The 19,631-nt window shown below is 34.8% G+C and overlaps 1 protein-coding gene across 1 annotated transcript in view; it reads right to left on the reverse strand.

The window, feature by feature from the left end:
- Nucleotides 1–19,631, reverse strand: part of TRPC4 (transient receptor potential cation channel subfamily C member 4) — a 207,034-nt gene that overhangs the window by 44,279 nt on the left and 143,124 nt on the right. The window contains exon 4 of the mRNA XM_081309016.1: nucleotides 9,069–9,405. Within this exon, the coding sequence (XP_081165142.1) occupies nucleotides 9,069–9,405 (337 nt within the window). The remainder of the gene's footprint in view (nucleotides 1–9,068; nucleotides 9,406–19,631) is intronic.

Raw genomic sequence — 19,631 nt, forward strand, 5'->3', positions numbered from 1 at the left:
TTTTTTCTCAGCAAGGGAAACAATGAAAGAGGTAAATAGAGAGTCTACATCCTGGGAACAATTTTTTACCCCTCACACCTCAGATAGAGTCCTAATATCCAGAATGTACAAAGAACTCAAAAAATTAAACAATAAGATAGCAAATAACCCAATCAACAAATGGGCCAAGGACCTGAACAGACACTTCTCAGAGGAGGATATACAATCAATCAACAAGTACATGAAAAAATGCTCTCCATCTCTAGCAGTCAGAGAAATGCAAATCAAAACCACCCTAAGATACCATCTCACTCCAGTAAGATTGGCAGCCACTATTAAGTCAAACAACAACAAGTGCTGGCGAGGATGTAGGGAAAAGGGTACACTTGCACACTGCTGGTGGGACTGCAAAATGGTGAGGCCAATTTGGAAAGCAGTATGGAGATTCCTGGGAAAGCTGGGAATGGATCCACCATTTGACCCAGCTATCGCCCTTCACGGACTATTCCCTGAGGACCTTAAAAGAGCACACTATAGGGATACAGCCACATCAATGATTATAGCGACACAATTCACAATAGCTAGACTGTGGAACCAACCTAGATGCCCTTCAATAGATGAATGGATAAAAAAAAGTGGCATCTATACACAATGGAGTATTATGCAGCACTAAGAAATGACAAAATCATAGAATTTGCAGGGAAATGGATGGCATTAGAGCAGATTATGCTAAGTGAAGCTAGCCAAGCCCTAAAAAACAAATGCCAAATGTCTTCTTTGATATAAAGAGAGCAACTAAGAACAGAACAGGAAGGAAGAGCATGAGGAAAAGATTAACAGTAAACAAAGACGAATGGGGGGAGAGAAAGGGAGAGAGAAGGGAAAGCATATGGAAATGGTAGGAGACCTTCAATGATACACAAAATTATAAGAGGTTATGAGGGGCAAGGGGGAGGTGGGAAAAAGGGGAGAGAATTGAACAACAGCAGAGGAGGTAGAGAGGGAAGATGGGAGGGGAGGGGAGGGGAGAGGGGATAGTAGGGGATAGGAAAGGTAGCAGAATACAACAGTCACTAATATGCCATTATGTAATAATGTGAGTATGTAATAGATGTGATTCTGCAATCTGTATTTGGGGTAAAAATGGGAGTTCAAAACCCAATTGAGTCTAATGTATGAAAGATGATATATCATGAGCTCTGTAATGTTTTGAACAATCAATAATAAAAAAAAAAAAAAGAACACAAAGAATCCGTCTCCCTCTGCTGGAATTTTGCTTTGTTTTGTTTTTCAAATCATGGAATAAAACAGTAGTCTCTAGTCAGAATCCTGCTTCTACTCAAGAGGAAACCTCAATACTGTTAAGTTGTTTTACTTGATAGAGACTCACATTGTATGTAGTACTAACACTAAGTTAAGGGGCAGCTCCTGTGGTCTCAGCATCACACTTAAAAACTAAACAAAGTTGAAGAAAAGAGACTTACTCTCCATTTTTTTTTTTTGAGGACAGCTTACAGACAATTATAGCCAAGCTTTCCCATCTGAGGTTACTAGAGATACTGGGAGTATATCTATTAGCAGCCACCCACCCCTTCATGCTCAATGTCTCCACAGGGAAAGAAGTAGGAAAGCAGTTAGCAAGAGAGCCATGGGGTCAGAAAAGTACAGTTTTTGCACTATGAGGGATCAATACGAGAGAGAAAAGAAGGTGATTACTCACCACTGCTATTCATTCCTTAATTCAAGCAAAGGAGACTCCAAGGAAATCATACATATTTATAGATTTCAACAAAGAAAAATGGCATCTTACTCTCTTCTGGGGTGTCTACTTGGGTAATTGGCTTGGTTCTCTCTTCCTGGATCTAGACCATAAGAAAAGATTGAGGAGCAGTGGGGTCCAGCAGTAGAGCATTTGAACCTCTTGTCATTTGATGTGGCAAGGTTCCTTGATACTTGAGTCAGTGCATGTTAGAGGAGAAGGCTGAGTGTGAGCCAACTCTCCAGTAATCAGGAGGAACATTTTAGGGTCACAGAACCCTAAATAGGAATGGATTTCTCCTTATAGGAGCTGAGGGACTGAAGGATGTCAGAGTTGAATCTCTGATTCAAGAATCATGTGGTGTGGAGGCAAGATAGGGCCTTCTACAGGTCCTTCATCCAGCTGAGGAGAGTCAGTATGTCAAAGCCTGACACTCAGGCTACTCAGTATTTCCCAGAAGTGTAGGGCACTCAAGAAAAATATCTGCGACCAGAGTACCATTGAAGTCATGGAGACGTTTAACTTCTCCTGTCATCCCTCTTCAGTAAAACCCTGGGAATGGAGAGAACCTCCTTATCTCTCCTTCCATCCCAGTGTTGTAGAATGAGAAAAGATGGACAATCTAGGTTCTTTAAGCAATGGGCTTAGACTTTGCTGCAAAGAGATAATCTTTAAACTGATTAGAACTATGCTGGGCCAGCTTTTAAATAGCTCAGTTTCAGGAAATTGTTATCTAATCGCGATATCATTAAAGAACACGGAAAATATATTAGATTATAGGTTAACAGAGGAGAATGGTTGGAAGGAGTAAAACCATTTCATGTTTAGTTGTTAATGAATTAGATCTTAGTAAAACTAGCTGAGTATGAAATTTGCATAAAAATTGACTTCCAGAATTGTTTCTCAATCTTAAATGTTTAAGTACCTCTGCAATTTCTGAATCAACCAACCAAGATAATCATTCAAAATCTTAGTTTCTCATAAGAATCCTCAGTTATTATGATTTTAATCAGCAGACCATACTCAAAGAGTCATCAACTTAATGGGGCAGTGAATGTTTAAATAGTCTAAGTTTGAAGACTTCTAAAAACTTTTGAACCACTGTGGCTTTACCATCATTATTTTAACATTAGAGAAAAAAATGTAGGGATACACAATCGGGGAAATACATATTTTCAAAGTTGACTAAGAAAGGATGCTATGTTAGTTTTAGATTATTATTAGAATGTAGAACTTGAGCATTCTGGATTATCTGATAACTTCTGACCTAAATACAGTTACTTAAAAATCAAGTGGGAACTTTCTATCACCGTGGTGGCATTCTTTTTATAGGATTTCTGTTTAATTTAAAATTTCCCAAGAAAATTAAAGGGTTGGATACTTGTGTAGATGGGAAAATAATGAACAAACATTTCTCCAAGTTTTTGCTTATGTCACCTTTTCAATGAGTAACAATAGCTGTTAAATATACATTTTCAAATTAATGAATACTAGTTTTTCACTGTGAAGATTACCACTCTCCACTTATTATAAACTTCTGAATATTTTAAAGACAAATATGTACAATATATATTTATCTCTTTTTGATTTCCTGAATACCCCTTACATACACACACATACATACACTAATAAAACACTAAAACATTAATAATATCATTGGAAGCAAGGAAATTCAAACTTAAGTGTCAGCAACCAACACATGGGAACCAAAAAGGAAACACCTCAAAGTCATATCAGAGGACTTCTTTCTTTCTTTCTTGGTGTAGCTTGTTCCTTTCAGTGTTAGCCACACACACTGTGTTTTAGACCAGAGGTTAGTAGTGATGACCCAGCGGGGATATGAAGGTAGTGATAGTGATAATTGTGGTGTTGGTAAATGTGATATTCAGTATTAAATTATACCAAATGTGCATGTTAGTGTGTTATATCTTTAATAAATTTACAGACGAATTTAATCTATGCAAAAATCTAGGCTGGTAAATGAGACAGAGACGGGTAAATGTAGAGATTTAAGTTTCCAGGCAATTTGTGCCTCTTATAATTCTGCTCTCTCACTTTTGGGGCAGTATTTCTTAGAGAATAAAAGGTCTAACTCTGGGTTTGATTCTAGTGTCTCCCACTTGCTAGCTGCTTAATGCTGCCCAAGGGACCTAGCTTTGCAAAGCCTGTTTTCCGTTTTCCTCTCTGTGAAATGTTATATTACTATTGTTTAATATGGTTAAGTAGAACAGAGTTACTGAGAAGTTCACAGAAGAACATGCATTTAAATTACTAATCCCTGTGCCTAAACTTTTAGGTACCCTTCAAAAGATGAATGGATAAAAAATGTGGTATATAAATACAATGAAATATTATTCAGCCATAAAGAATGAAATTATGGCATTTGATGGTAAATGGATGAAACTGGAGACTATTATGCTAAGTGAAATAAACAATTCCCAAAAAACCAAAGGCTAAATGCTGTCTCTGATATATGATTGCTACATACATAAGGGGAAGGGGAAAGGAAGAATAGATTCTGATATTGTTACTACTGTCACTACAACTTCTATTGTTATTCTAAAGTAATGAAAACTAATCCAGTGTCCCCCTCCTCTTTCACTGTGACCCTGGTTTTTCTGGTGTCTGATCCTCTTTTCCTATCTTTTCTCCTCTTCCTTCAAACCTCTGAACCATGTTGCCAAATATTTTCTGAGGGTCTGTAGATTCCAGATTTGGTGTATTAGGTTCATATTGCATTGCCACAATCTAAAATAATTCACTTTGTCTCCAATAAGGAAGCCACTTGGCAAATATTAGCAGGCCTACACAATAGTTTAAATACTTATAAATGACATGTTTTTTTGAGATTTTACTGTGTTAGTGTTGAAAACTCCATAAAGATGACCTTAAAGTATTTTCTTCCACAACTAGGAATGAGGATTATCTATCATTCTGCAATGATTATCTGATTCCTTTCAAATTTAAAATACTCCTTTTAAATTAATAACTAGATACTTGGCAGTTGTGTTTTAGACTGTATGTTTCTGCACCTAGTTCACTGATTTTTTTTTTTTGAGCCCTGCGCCAAGTAGGGGAGAGAGGATAGGTCACAGGCTAGTTTCTTATCATTGCAGAAGTATCTGTTCAGTTCTTGAAGGGGCTAGATGATTCAAAGTTGAGGTTGAAAATATGAATCCTTGAAGCCATCCGATCTTAATGACTATTGCACAGAAGATGTAAAAATACATGGCTGAGGGTGTAGCTCAGTGATAGAACATAGTACCTGTGTAAGGTCCTGGGTTCACTTCCCAGGACCAATACAAATAAAAATGGTCACAAGAAAGGAATAATACATAGGATTTTTTTTTTTGGTCCCTATGAATGTCTCAATAAGAATTTGATCATCATTTTTCATTCTGCATTTTCATTTGGCAGGCTTTGTTAAAATTTTCAGACTTGTTAATATCAACCTTTTAGAACACAAAACATAAAATACATCATAGAAATGAGAAGCCAATGTTGCTAAAGAGAAATGGCTAGATAAGAACGTGTTATAGGCAACATGGATAATCTGGGTATTAGGAGCACTTCTTGCTTTATGTCTAGAAATTCAATCGATGCTATTTTAACACAGCTTAGATCTGTTCCATCTTTCCCTCAGTTGATCCTTCCTGTCACCCTGCTCAGTGTGTGCAGATTTACCTACTGTTTATTTGTGGCATGCTTCCAGGCAAACGTGAAGTCAAGGCACTTCATCAGCTATTGATTGTGTTTTCTCATGGGAGATTAAACAATTCTGCTTTATTAATATGGCCACCCATTAAAGTTCTTCTTTGATGAAGGATGGGATCACTTTTATAATATTTTATAGCTAAATAATACATAAGTCTAAAGGTGGAAATTTTATACAAATACATACTTTTTGGTGTAGGGAAATAAAGTTATGGCACAAATTTGGTTGTTAAAATGTAGTTACCATGGATTCTAATGAAAAATTCAAAATGGGATCTGGGAAGGCCTGAAAACTAGAACCCAAAGGTATTTTCTTTTTTCATATCTCATTCCATTTTATCCCCAGAAATAAACAACCTTTACCTGTGATAAAACTGCTGCTATAATTCAGATGAATTCTCATAGTGAACATTATACATATAACATGCTTTGTCTAGTTTGCATGTAGATTTTTGTAAAAAGGAATTTCACATATGGGTATTCTATTCACCTCACATCCCTCATATTATATGCTAAAAATAAAACCCTATATATAGTAAGGGACTTATAAAGATATATTACTCAACATACCACAGTTTCAGTACCCCCAAATTGAGCATCAGTAAGAAAGACTGAAAATAGCATAGAAACATTACCATTGTACTAATGGCAAGATATCTAGATCCATTAGGCTGAGAACAGTTCTTATGGGTGAAACAGCAAAGTGTATAAAATAAAGAAAGTCCCCCCAAAACCATACTTCTTGAAAGAAAGGAATTAGTTTTAAAGGATAAATTTTAAAATTAGAGAAATTTTCTGTCCAAAAAAGTGAAAAATGACATAAATATGGAAAGCAATTAAACAAAAGTCTTTCTGTTGGGGTAAAGAAAATGGGAGGCATAAAGTTTGGCATTTTTCTTAAAATAAAGTTATCAGAGTTCTGGGAAATAGCCTCTGAGTTTGAGTAAAAGTTAATTTAGTAGCAAAAAAAAAATTATTACTTTACACAAAATGGTTCACAGAGATGACATGGATTGAAAACCTAAACCAGTTCAAAAAGATGTGGGGAAAACCCATCAATAGAGTTCCAAGCTCTCATTGTGAAAATGAACAAGTGGGGTCAGTTTGTAGGAGTCATTCAGTCTTGTGATTATAAATCTAGGGGCTTAAAATGGGTGAACCATGAAATGTCCTGTTATAATTGAAACCAGCGAGCACCTATATTATCTGAAAGAAGGCCTGAGTAAGAAAATAGATTTGATTCATTCATATAACCATCAAATCAGACTATGCCTTCTTCACTGTCAACCCCTTCTGTAGAAGATTAAAGTATTTCTAACCCAATGTCTTTATCACCCCTTTCTTCCCTCCCTACAAAGACCAATTTTCTTTCCTTAATAATAGGAGTTCAGCACACAGGATGATAGGAATCAGTGGGACTTTAGATGTCATCTACTCTAAATCTTTCAATATACCTATGAAGACACGGAAAATCCCCAGAGTCTGTGACAGTCCATAATTTCATGATTTCTTAGTGGTAGAGCCTAGTTCACATATTCTAGTCCAGTGCTTTTCCCGTTATAACCGGATCATATAAGCACACTCCTTATAGTTATGGGTCTATTAAAGCACCTAGAATTCAAGACTTGGCTATGAGACACTCAACCATTGCCCAAACCTGATGAATAATACAACTATTTGAAAAAAATCTGCTTGATATATAAACATTCTTTCTCATGCCCTGTCCTGTAAAAGCAAGATAATCATTCCCATACATATTTTTCTTATTCTAGGAAACAATTTTTCTTCTAAAAACTTCTCAGATCATTGAACTCCCTGTGGTCAGAATATTTTGAGAAAAAAAAATGCCTTTAGGAGATATCACTCTGCTGCAATTAAAATTTCTACAATTACATCTGTGTCTTATATAACCATGTAGCTGTGGTTTAGATGTGCTTTCTTTCAGCCATTTTTAAGGGATATTTTACCCCAAATTTTGCATTTAGAAGGCAGCCAATGACATTTTGTAAAATTGTCAATGACTGTTTTAATTGTACAACTTATTCAAAGTTTGAAACACCTATTTTAATATTATTTATCATTTCCTATCATTACGATCATGAATATGTTTGTTTATTATTCACTTCTTCTAGTAAAATTTAAGCCTCATAAAACTAAGGGCTTTATTTTGTTGTTTTCTTTGACATTACAATCATACTGCACTGCATTTACTACAAAGAGAGTACTTAATACAATTCCATTGATTGGATTAAGACTAGAAACGTGACATCTGCTTGTGCTTTATTGCATCTATAATATTTTTCTAAGTGAAATGTTCTATATTCCTTTTGGGACATTAGGATATTTATACATTCAATGCATATCACCTATAATAGGAAACTTAACCTCCTACATTTTTCTGTAAAAATTGCTTCAAAGAAATTTTCTATGAAGAAAACACGTAACAAATATATTCCTCATGTGAGTTACTTAATTTAAGTGGAAACAGGCAGAGTAGTTTATCTTTAATAAAGTAGTTTATCTTTAATAAACTTTAACTGCAATTTCATAACTATTTTATTCAAAGGGATACTTACAGATCATCTAAAGTTTCCATCTAATCTAAATAAGATCACACTTTATGTACTTCAGATTAATGAGAATCTACTCCAAAGTTCAATTGAGATTTCTCTAATATTTGAATTATGTAAAACATCAAATCTTCTCACTATGAACTTTACTTATTGCCATTAGAGTATCTATAATCTTTCAAATTGAAAAGTGGATATATCTCAGATTCAGACAAGTCTATTTTTTTCTGGATTTTTCTATTTAGAAATTCCTCAGAAACTCTAAGTTTAAACCAAATTGATCTTCTGAGAGTGAAAATCATAAAATTTGTTGTACATTTTCTAATGAGATGAATAGGATACCAGAAGGATTTAAACTGATGAGCTAACTTGAGAAAATGTTTCTCTGCTAACCACAATAGGATACAGAAAAGAACAATTAAAATGTAAATTTAACGATGGCTACAATAACAAGGAGAAAGAAAAACAAGGTTTTCATTATATAAGATGTTCTACCTTTCTATGATTTGAAGAGGATCTAAAATAATTTTCTTTCTATTATGAGAAAACAGAAAGACGGAACATGTTCTATAATTTCATTTTATGTTACTCTGATTAACAATAGACATTTCAAAGATGACTTAAATGGATTGCTTTTATAAAATGGTTGCAGTTCTTTATGTATAAAATCACTCATTCTTTAGAGTGGTTTATACGTATCTTTTAGAAGGTATATGTACTAAGAAAATCAGAATGATTGTACACGGTCAGTGAGGAAAGTTAAAAGCTTTAAAAGACAGACAAACAAGCAAACCCAGAGAATCATTTGTGGGGTATGAAGTCATTAAAATCTGGAATGTTAAAGCTTATGGTTACCTTTCTTTGGGGAGCAGGTCCACCACAGCTTGCAAAGTATTTCTTTAGCTTTGGGGGTTAAGTCTTGGAACTACCATGGTCAGACCTATTTTAAACATACCTATGTGCCAAACATTAATATTATTTTCTGAGCAATACAATTCCATGGCAGTAACATGTTTGTATTATATTTTCTATAGTAACACATTTACCCAGGACCCACGGTAATATCATCCACTCGACGATGGTTGGTGGTGGACCTTGCCTGTTCAAGTCTGACCTGTCGATGTGCTGAGAGGCAAGCAGCAGCAGGAACAAAAAAGTCAAATAGGAGGCTGTGTGGCAGATAAACTTGATAAATGGCTTTCTGATGAACAGTCCAAGTGGGCTTTTAGGAGCTATCAGGTAGCACACAGAGAAGACGGGAAAAAGAAGTCCTATTATGAAACATGTCACCATCTTCACTGCCCAGTGTCTTCTCCTCCAGCCCGGGAATTCATCGTACCAGCGAGATGCAAGGAGTTGTTGGCAATTGGGCTGGGCAACGAACTAAAATAGAGAGAAGGAAAGGAAAAATGAAACAGAAATCAGGGTTATATATTATGGCTTGAATTCATCTAAGAACACAGTAATTTTGGGGGATGGAAATTCTGCCTTGAGCATATTTAGAAACGTACTTTAATTTAACTTTATATTTAGGCAATTAAAGTGCCTAAAGTCATTTTATGAATAAAGCTCATTTATTGAGTATTCGTTATACCCAAGGAATATTTCTACATGTTTAACAAGACACAACCAATATCAAATTTGAAGGCCATATTTGGGAAAGTGAAATGGAACTTGGAAATAGGAATACACATAAAATATATTGATGAGTGGCCGAAGTGGTTTACAGAAATACATATGTACATACAAATAAGAATACTGACATTATATGCTATAAAATTAAAATGCAAAGGTCACTATTTCTTCAATTAGTTATTTTTTGGTAATGACATTACATTTGATCTTCATTTGAATACATGACATTCTAACTTTTTTATAATAAACATGTATTACTTTTCCATCAGAAAACCAAGTATACTTTTAATTGTGCATTATAAATAAGAAAAAATATATGAAAAATGTTAATCAGCAGAGTGTAAATCATCATAGCTGAATTTGATGGAAACAATCTCTAAATACAATAAATGACCATGTCGAAACATTTCACAAATATGATATCATTTTATCCTGGAAACATATTTGAGATGTAACATGGATGTTTCTTTATTTTAAGGATAAGGATACAAGGGTTTATAAGTGGTCTCTAGATTTATCCAAGATTACATATCCAGGTCAGGCATGGTGGCTCAAGCCTATAATCACCTCTGCTTGGGAGGCTGAGGCAGAGGATGGTGAGTTAAAAGCCAGTCTCAGCAATATAGCGAGGAGGATCTAAGTAACTAAGTGAGACCCAGTCTCTAAATAAAATACAAAACGGGCTGAAGATATGCTCAGCTGCACCCCTGGATTCAGTCCCCAGTACCAAAAAAAAAAAAAAAAAAGAAAGTTTACATATCCAGTAATGATGGATGTTTCAATATCTGGTGCAGATTTTTTTTTTTTTTTTGCATATTACCTTTCTCATTGGGACTGACACAGTAGGCAGAAAAAAAAAGTGTGAACCAGATATCATTTGTGTGATATGTAACTTTGAATATATGAATTAAGAGGAAGTTAGTTTTCTCCTCCAGGTGGAATGGCCTGGAAATGCTTACCAGTAGGCATATTTGTATAGTGGAAAAGGGAAAAGAAGGAAATTCAAAGCAAGACATTGAGGGAGATCCACAGCCTGTACTGGTTGGAAAGTGCAGAGTGCCTTCAGGGAATGCCCATTCATAGGAATTTAAATCCCTTGTGACTCAAGAGAGTTCTCTTGGCATCATAAGAGAGAATCTCTCTATAATAAAACTGCAGGCTGCTTTTTTCATAGTTACTGCCCCTCCCCTGAGTTCTCCTTTTTCTTCTTCAGTTCTTAACCCTGTGGATCCCCTTTAAGCAAGACTTTGTCCTTTCTATTTTTTGATAATATAGAAGCAAACAATCCCTCATAGACAAAAGGATGCCTCTTCTGAGCACGAAAGAAGAAATGGGATGCTGAATTAGAAGAACAGTTTAAGAACTGAGGCGTCTAATCATATGGATTAGAGGAATTGGCGCCTATGTAACTGTTTCCCCCATCCTATCTTGTGTGCCTACTCATCACGAACATGGTGGGCAAAGCCATGTGACAGAATGAATTGAGTTTATGATAACAGGGTAAGTAAATACAGATAAAATAAAATAAAATAATTTCCTCAAAACTAGGATGAGGAGACCACTCTTCATTACCTTATGAGTAATTTATTTGAGTTTCAATTTCCATAGATAGAAAAGTTAAATTTTATAATCAAAAGAATAGCTCTTCTTCAGACCCTACTTGCCTGTTTTTTTTTTTTTCTTTTTCTTTTTATTTATTTATTTTTTTTCTGGTCAAAGCCAGGCTTTTAAAAATCAAAGTAGAGTTCTTACCATATTTGTGGAGTACTGTCAAAGTGATCTAGATTAACAAGGTCTGTTTAAGAGTTATATTTATTTTTTCCCACACAGTCTTTCCAATCCTCATTTCATAAACAAATCATCATCTACCATCTTATTATTTTTTTCATTTCCCACGGGGGGAAAATGTTAACAGTATTAGAATTTAGAACAGTGTAAAAGTCTTAATAGAAGAGGGTTAAGTAAACTCCCTTAACATAAGCAGCAGTTGCTATTATCTCTCATTCACGAATTGAAGAAACAATTTACAGAGTGTTTACATTGTAGTAGAAATCGTAAGTAAAAATTATTTTGTGTAAACAAGAGGATATACACAAATTTTATGACAATATAACTTTTTATATAAGCGTCTTAAGTATTTACTGATTTGGGGATCCTTGGGGGCTCCACCATAGGTGATAAAAATGATTATTTTTACATTTTGAATAATCTAATTTTAGTTAATATAATATCACAAAATGAATAATTAGTTTATTTTTCTACAAGGAAATTATATTCAGAAGATAATAACTCAAACATAAGGGGATATCAATACAATAACTAGGTGGCTACTTGAGTTTTCATAAGCTTTATTTAAAGATAAAAATTTAATAAAGCTTAAATCAGACCTAAGAACATCTTGTCTATAAAATTTGAGAACCATCAAGAAAAGTAATTGATCAAGTATAGAGTCTGCCTTGCATGAATTGCCTTGTCCAACAAGTCCTCTGACACTATAGAGTTTAAACGATCATCTTCACACTCATCAAAGATCCTATTGATTTTCCTTGAATATGCATAATAAATCTGTATTTCCAAGTTAGAGCTCAAGAAATAGTTCAATGCATATTGCTAGTGTATCAGACTAGTACACCATGTCTAATATCTATATCACTAGGAAAGAAGATGATAACTAAATTCCATCTCATAGTGTTAATGAGGCAAGGGCAGGATTAAACGTCTTCAATAATTCCTGGGACTAAATTCAAAATTGTTTGAGTAACTGAGTTGGGCTGAAGAGTTACAAGAAATTGAAAATGGCAGAGGAAAAAAAAAGAGAAAAAGAAAAAGTAATAAAGAAATGGAGGAGGTAATAGATTAAAGATTGAATGTATAAAACTAGTGAAATTGAGAAGTACACAAAACCCAATTAGAAGATGGGAAAGTTGAGTCAGTAGATAACACACACATTTTTCAAGTCACAAAAGGCAAAAGTTAGCACAAGCTCCACATCCATTCACCAATACCCCTCTGAAGGTGTCTATAAAAAATGCTTTCAAACTGTTATGAAATAGGGGTAAAAAAAACATGCCCAGTATTTCTAGGTTGCCACCTAGATGCTTTCTTAAAAATGAACAGAAATGTGGAGGCAGGAAATTTTATAGCATTGAGGGAACCACCATTTGACAATTGTGGTAGGTGAACAATTGATGAGAATGGCAGATGAAAATCAGAGAGGATGGTGTAGTCCAGATCCTGGCCATCCCCCAGTGGGCTTATTCCTCAGTCTCTGATGAGCCACTTGCATTGTCTGTATGGAGGAGTAGCATGTTCAGAAAGTGCACTCCACTCTTAATTGAAGTCTTCCATAGAGATTCCTACTGAAGTTGAATTCTACTCTACTATGTTCCATCACGGCAAGAATCCAGAAAAGAAAAGCAGATAGATACATGGACATGAACTTTAGGTGCTCTTATGAGATAAAAGTTTATGGTCACTCTTCTTTTTCCCATCCATTTTCATATAATATTCATACTTATTGTTTCTGAGAAAATTAAATTATGTTAGAACTTATAAAATAGGAGATGAATTACATGCTTTCTTTCCACCATCAAAAGATGATATCAGAGAAGAGAGCTCTGCCTTTATCCTGCCAATTTACACATATTAGTAATTTAAGTGAAAGATTGTATTTGTTTCAGATGTGATCCTACAAATAGATATTTTTTTCAACTCTAGTTTTAAGCTCACAAATAGGATAATTTTCTTTTATGATAGTTCTCTGATTTTTTTTTCCTCCACAAAAATTCTTTCTGCCTTTCTGACAACAAATCTCTCTGTATACTATCTTGACAAACAACTTTCCTGGACAAAATAAGTGTTATTATAATTATCATTAATTACAATATTCGTTAATTATCTGTTCATTGAAGTTGTATTGAAATTAAGTCACTTGCAATAGACAGAGGAAGAGTTGAGTGTTTTGAACCCATCAGAGTCTACACAGTAACTGATACGCTCCCTAGATTCCTGTATATGCTCCAACTTATTTGACAATGCGGAGGCAAGCCAAACAGTACAAGGAGGAGCCGAGGATCAGTTCCTCAAAGCTCTGCCAGTCTTTGACATCACCTTCACAAAACAGGGAAGAATCGGGACTAAAGTATCTGCTGAAAGGAAATTAGTCTTTGGTGTTGGTTTTTATTCTACCTTTGTCTGATCATTACTAGGGCCTACTCATCAAGCATCTGGGTGTTTCCTCCCTCCTTGCTGGTCTCTCTATGTACCTTTAATCTAGGTAATTGGTTTCTAACAAGAATAATTGAACAATAAGCTTTCCTATTTACTTATTTTTTTAAAAACAAAATTATGTTCCTAAAAATGAAGGATGTACCATTTCCTCTTGCTCATCATCAAGGGCAAGATTTCCACTTTCCACGAGTACAAGGGTTGCTTGTTCCCATCCTGGTCCATGTGGACTTCCTGAGAGTCTCCTGAGAGAACACATATCCCTATGTGTAAGGATAGACTGAGAAGCATGGGTGGAGAGTGAGGTGAAAACAAGAAATAAACTACTGTATATTAGGAAATTAGTTACTGAAATCTTAGATCTATAACCATCAGTAGGAATTCTCCAGGGAACTGCATCTAAAAAAAAATGATTTCCAACTTACTTGCAATTCACTGATGATTTTCTTTCTTAAGGTAATTCACTACCCTTTGGATGTGGAAATTATTTAAAATTTTGTTTTAATTAAGTTATACATGATAGTAGGATACAATTATGCACTTTGATATATCATACATAAATGGGGTATAATTTCTCATTTTTCTGATTGTACATGTAGAATCACATCAGTCATGCACTCCCATATGTACATAAGGTTTCATTCTACTATCCTTCCTATCCCCATATCCTATCCCTCCCTTCACTCCCCTCTAACCAATCTAAACTAACTCTATTCTTCCCTTGTGCCCTTGCCCCCTTATTGTGAATTAGCAGCCACATATCAGAGAAAACATTCAGTCTTTGTTTTCTTAGGGATTGGATTATTTTGTTTAACATAATATTCTCCGATTCATCCATTTACCATCAAAGGCCATAATTTCATTCTTTAAAGCTGAGTAATATTCACTGAATATGAATATATATATATATATATATATATATATATATATATATATATATTCTTTATCCATTTTCTTTATCCATTCATATATTAAAGGACATCTAAGTTGGTTCCATAGTTTTGCTATTGTTAATTGAGCTGCTATGAACATTGATGTGGCTGCATCACTGTAGCATGCTGATTTTGAGTCCTTTGGGTATAAGCCGAGGAGTGGGATATCTGGGTCAAATGGTGGTTCCATTCCAAGTGTCTGAGGAATCTCCATACTACTATCTACAATGGTTGTACCAATTTGTAGTTCCACCAGCAATATATGAGTATACCTGTTTCCTAACATCCTCGCCAATATTTATTGTTGCCTGTATTCTTGGTGATTGCTGTTTTGACTGTAGTGAGATAAAATCTTAGAATAGTTTTGATTTGAATTTTTCTAATTGCTAAAGATGTTGAACATTTTTCATGTATTTGTTGGTCAATTGTACTTATTCTTCTGTGAAGTGTCTGTTCAGTTCCTTAGCCCATTTTTTTTTGTATCAACATAGGATGTCTGATATTTTATTAAAATGTACCTTCCCATTGTATTAGTTTCCTAAGTGCTGCCATACAGAGTACCATGAAGTAGGTAACTTAAAATAACATACAATTATCCTCTCATGGCTCTGGATGCTTGAAGTCTACCATAAATTTGTTGGCAGTGCCACCCTCCCTCTCAGACCCTAGGTAGAATTCCTTCTTGCCTCTCCTTCTGTCTGATGAGTGGCTGGTCAATTGCTGGCATTCCTTGCTTTGCAGCTGACCATGCCAATCTGCCTCCGTTCTCATGTGGTGTTCTTCCTGTGCACCTCATTTCACATCATCTCCTCTCTTCATGAGACAACTCCAGCTGGATTGGAGCAAGGGCCCATCCTACATCACCGTGACTTCATCTTCAGTAATTTCTTGTGCAGTAATCTTATTTCCAAATGAGGTCACATTCTCCTGTGCTAGGCACTGGGATGTTAGCATATCTGTTTTTGTAGGGCACAATTCCAATGATAATCATCATAATTACAAATTTCCTAGCAGTTGTCTAATTTTACATTTAGATTGCTATTTTCTATGGTACAACTCTATTTCAAATACACAAAAATTTTAAATCCCTATAAATCTCTTTTACAAACAATCTTTGTTAGATATGAGTGTTAGCTCACATCCATTTTCTTAGTTAACTCAGGAAATAATGCAGTGGTGGATTGTGGCCAAGGTTCCTCTATTCCACTCCATGTTTAATTTTCTTCCCTCTCCTGGCTCTATATTATTCTCATTTTTCTTATTCTGTCACAATAATTGATGATAAATGACAGTGAGTAAGAAGCAACAAAGAAAAGTATCAATAACCTTGTGAAACAAGGAAACGCACACAAGTAGTCAACTACCCATATAATTCAATTTTAAGATTCTCTGAAAAAAGAAGTCTCCCATATCAGTCTGCTGCTACAATTAAAACTTCTTAAGGGCTCTCTGGAGACTTGCATATCTTAACTGGCATAAAACAAGCAAGGACAAGTTTGGGACAAGTAAGGAATTAATTGTCATCTGAGGGAGATACAGCTTTCACATAATGGAATAAGATGAATGCTGGTCACTGGAGAAATAAGGGGCATGAGACCTTAGCCTGGTATAGTGCTGTACCCTTAGTGAGGAACTCCCAGGATACAGAGGAAAATGTGGATATGGATATTTTTTTGTGTGGGGGTACTAGGGGTTGAACTCAGGGCCACTCAACCACATCGCCAGTCCTATTTTGTATTTTATTTAGAGACAGTGTCTCACTGAGTTGCTTAGTGTCTCGCCATTGCTGAGGCTGGGTTTGAACCTGTGATCCTCCTATCTCAGCTTCCTGACCTACAGGGATTACAGGTGTGCACCACTGTACCCGGCCTGGATATAGATTTTTTTTTTTAAATGACATTTGATTTCTGATATGAGATAATCACATGTAGTAGGAATCTCTAACATAAGATAATCTTTTATAGTTTGCCTGTTTTGATAATATTCTTCAAGTTATATAATCAACATTTTTTTCTATTGAAAAATTACCACTTGAAATTCACACAATAAGTTCATAATTTATTTGAATGATATTGCTTATCTACCCCTATGTATTATATTGATTGCTGTCAATACATTGACCCAGATGATATATAAACTTTTTTCCATATTTTCTTGGGCTAAGTTAAGATTTAGAAATTTCTTGGTATCAAGAAAATCATATTGTGAAACAACTTCCCTGTATTATATTATTCAACTAGACAAACACAATAACAAGAAAGCAAGCAACCAAATTGAAACAAACAAACAAACAAACAAACAAACAAAAAAACTGTCCCAAGATTTTCTCAGATACCATTATACATTATAAAATGCAAACTAAAATCTGAGTAGTTAAATCAATAGTTGTTTGAACAGCGGTGGGCATTTAGAGAGGAATTACAAAAGGGTAAGTGGAAACGTGTGGGAATGATGGATACGTTCATTATTTTAATTATGTGAAGTTTTCACAGGTGTGCACACACAAATGCCCAATTTAAGTACGTGAAGTTTATCATATGTCAAATTTACTTCAACAAAGCTAATAAAAAATAAGTCTGTCCCTATGTTGCTGGAACTACAGGTACCTTAACGATAGTCCACCTTCATTCTGTTACAAATTGTATCAAACCAGCCTCTCATTTTCTCCTGTTTTTACCTCTTTCAATATCATTCCTTAGTTTAAATTATTTTGAGATATCATCATAATATAACCCAAGATAGTATTTCAGATCTAAGCCAAGAAAATTAAGTCTATTTTCTGCTCAAGTCTATTAGCTTCTACATTCCTCTCTTTCTAATCTACACATTGCACTGTTGAGATGGCTTTTGAAATGCTGATTGTATTTCATCTCTTTCTGAGATACAGACCAAGATTTATACAAGGCATTCAAAGCCCTTAGGTTTTTTCTTCTTCTTCTTTTTTTTCTTTTTGCAACTATCTTCCTTCCTTCCTGACTTTTGTATTTATACTTCAGACTTGCAAAACCCTGAGAGTGCTCTAACCAGGCCAGGGACCATTCTTACTGTGGTAGGTTTGAATATGTTGATATTTTTGTCTGGAATCCTTCATGTTATCGTTTGTCATGGTGAATCCCTAGCTATCTTTCAATTCAGCTGCTTATTCTAATTCAACTTGGATTCAATTGTTCTTTTTTTTCAGTGCTTATTTTGTACATTGAACATACATGTAAAATTAATTTTATCCTCCATGTCTCCTGCATTTTAATTATGGATTACAGTGAACTCCTTGTGAAAAGTCTGCTGTTTTTCATCACTTGATCCCTACCACCACTGCCTGGCACAGAGACATAAATGAATGCTTACTCAGTTGATTCAACTGCTGAACATAGCAGAGGTTTATGGGATCACAGAGGTACTAGTGGCTTATGACAGTTCCAGAGAAAAGTCTGGTTGAAGTCATTAACCTTAAAAACAAATAGAAGAACACATTTATATTCTTACACCTATTTCCAGAAAATACACATTTAAGGATTTTTCCCTTTCCTTAACATAACATGAAGTAGTCCAAGCAGCTTCCTGGGAGATCTATGGTGGTGCTTGAGTGTAGGGTAAGTAGACTGTTTTAATCCAGGTGAGAAGTCAGTACTCAGAATCTAATAAAAACCAAATTTATAAAGAGAATAAAAGCAGTATTTCAAGTAATGGCCAAATGCGATGATGGTTTATATTGTATTTTCCAAAACCTCATGCTAAAGGCCTGGTCAGCAGCCTGTGGTGCTATTGGGAAGTGGAGGAACCTTTAAGGGGTGGGGCCTAGTGGAAGGAAGTCAGGTCACTGGTCAAGCCCTTGAAAGAGGATCTTCTGTCTCTTTGCTTCCCAGCTGATCTGAGGTGAATAGGTCTCCTTGGCCGTGTACTCCCACTATGGTTTTGCCTCAACAGAGGCTCAGATACTGTGGAATCAACCATGAATTGCAACATCTGACATCATAAACCAGAATAAACCTTTCTTCCTTTTAAGTTAATTTCCTTATACATTTTTCTACTGCAATGAAAAGCTAGCTAACATACCAAGGAAATCCATTGTGTTTCAATGCTACAAGAATTAATGACAAATTAGTAAGTCTTGGAAATGGCAAATGTGGGCTCCATACTCTTTAATCCTCTTGATATTGTTCTGAAAAAAAGATGCTAATGAAATTCTTTTCTGTAGCTTGCTATGTTTGTCTAATGGAAATGTAATTTTAAAAGATAAACCAGTACTAAATAAATTGTTTCCTTGAATAAACTACTGATGATGTCCAAACAATGAGATAAAATACCAATATCAGAATTTTATGCAAGAAAATATTAATATCAAAAACTCATATAAAGAACTGTGATTATTTTTAGACCTTAGTCTTTAAAGAGAGAATGTGTAATGTTTAATACTCATATAAAATTGAAACACTTTAAATACACATTCAAATATAGTTTGCTTTTGTTATTATGAATGTATACTACTGAACATACAGATAAATTAAATCAGCTTGTGTTCTTTGACTTGAAACTTTCAATATGCAATATCACTCTGTTCCGAAAAGTAAATGTATCCCCCAAATCATTTCACCAAAGTATAAGCTTCTATAATACTATGTGATTGTAAATTTGAGACTGTCTCTAAGGGGCTTTCAATAATCATCTTTAAATATCACAAGGCATGAGCAGATTACTTAAGAGTTAGTTATGCATATAAAATTTAATTACAAAGTCTCAGGTAAATTCTAAAATAATCCTAGTGTATTGAAAGAGTTCAGTTTTTATAGTTTCCTGTACCAGCACCACTATCCATTG

This window comes from Spermophilus citellus (assembly GCF_964194105.1).
Source record: "Spermophilus citellus genome assembly, chromosome: 1".
NCBI classification, from domain to species: domain Eukaryota; kingdom Metazoa; phylum Chordata; class Mammalia; order Rodentia; family Sciuridae; genus Spermophilus; species Spermophilus citellus.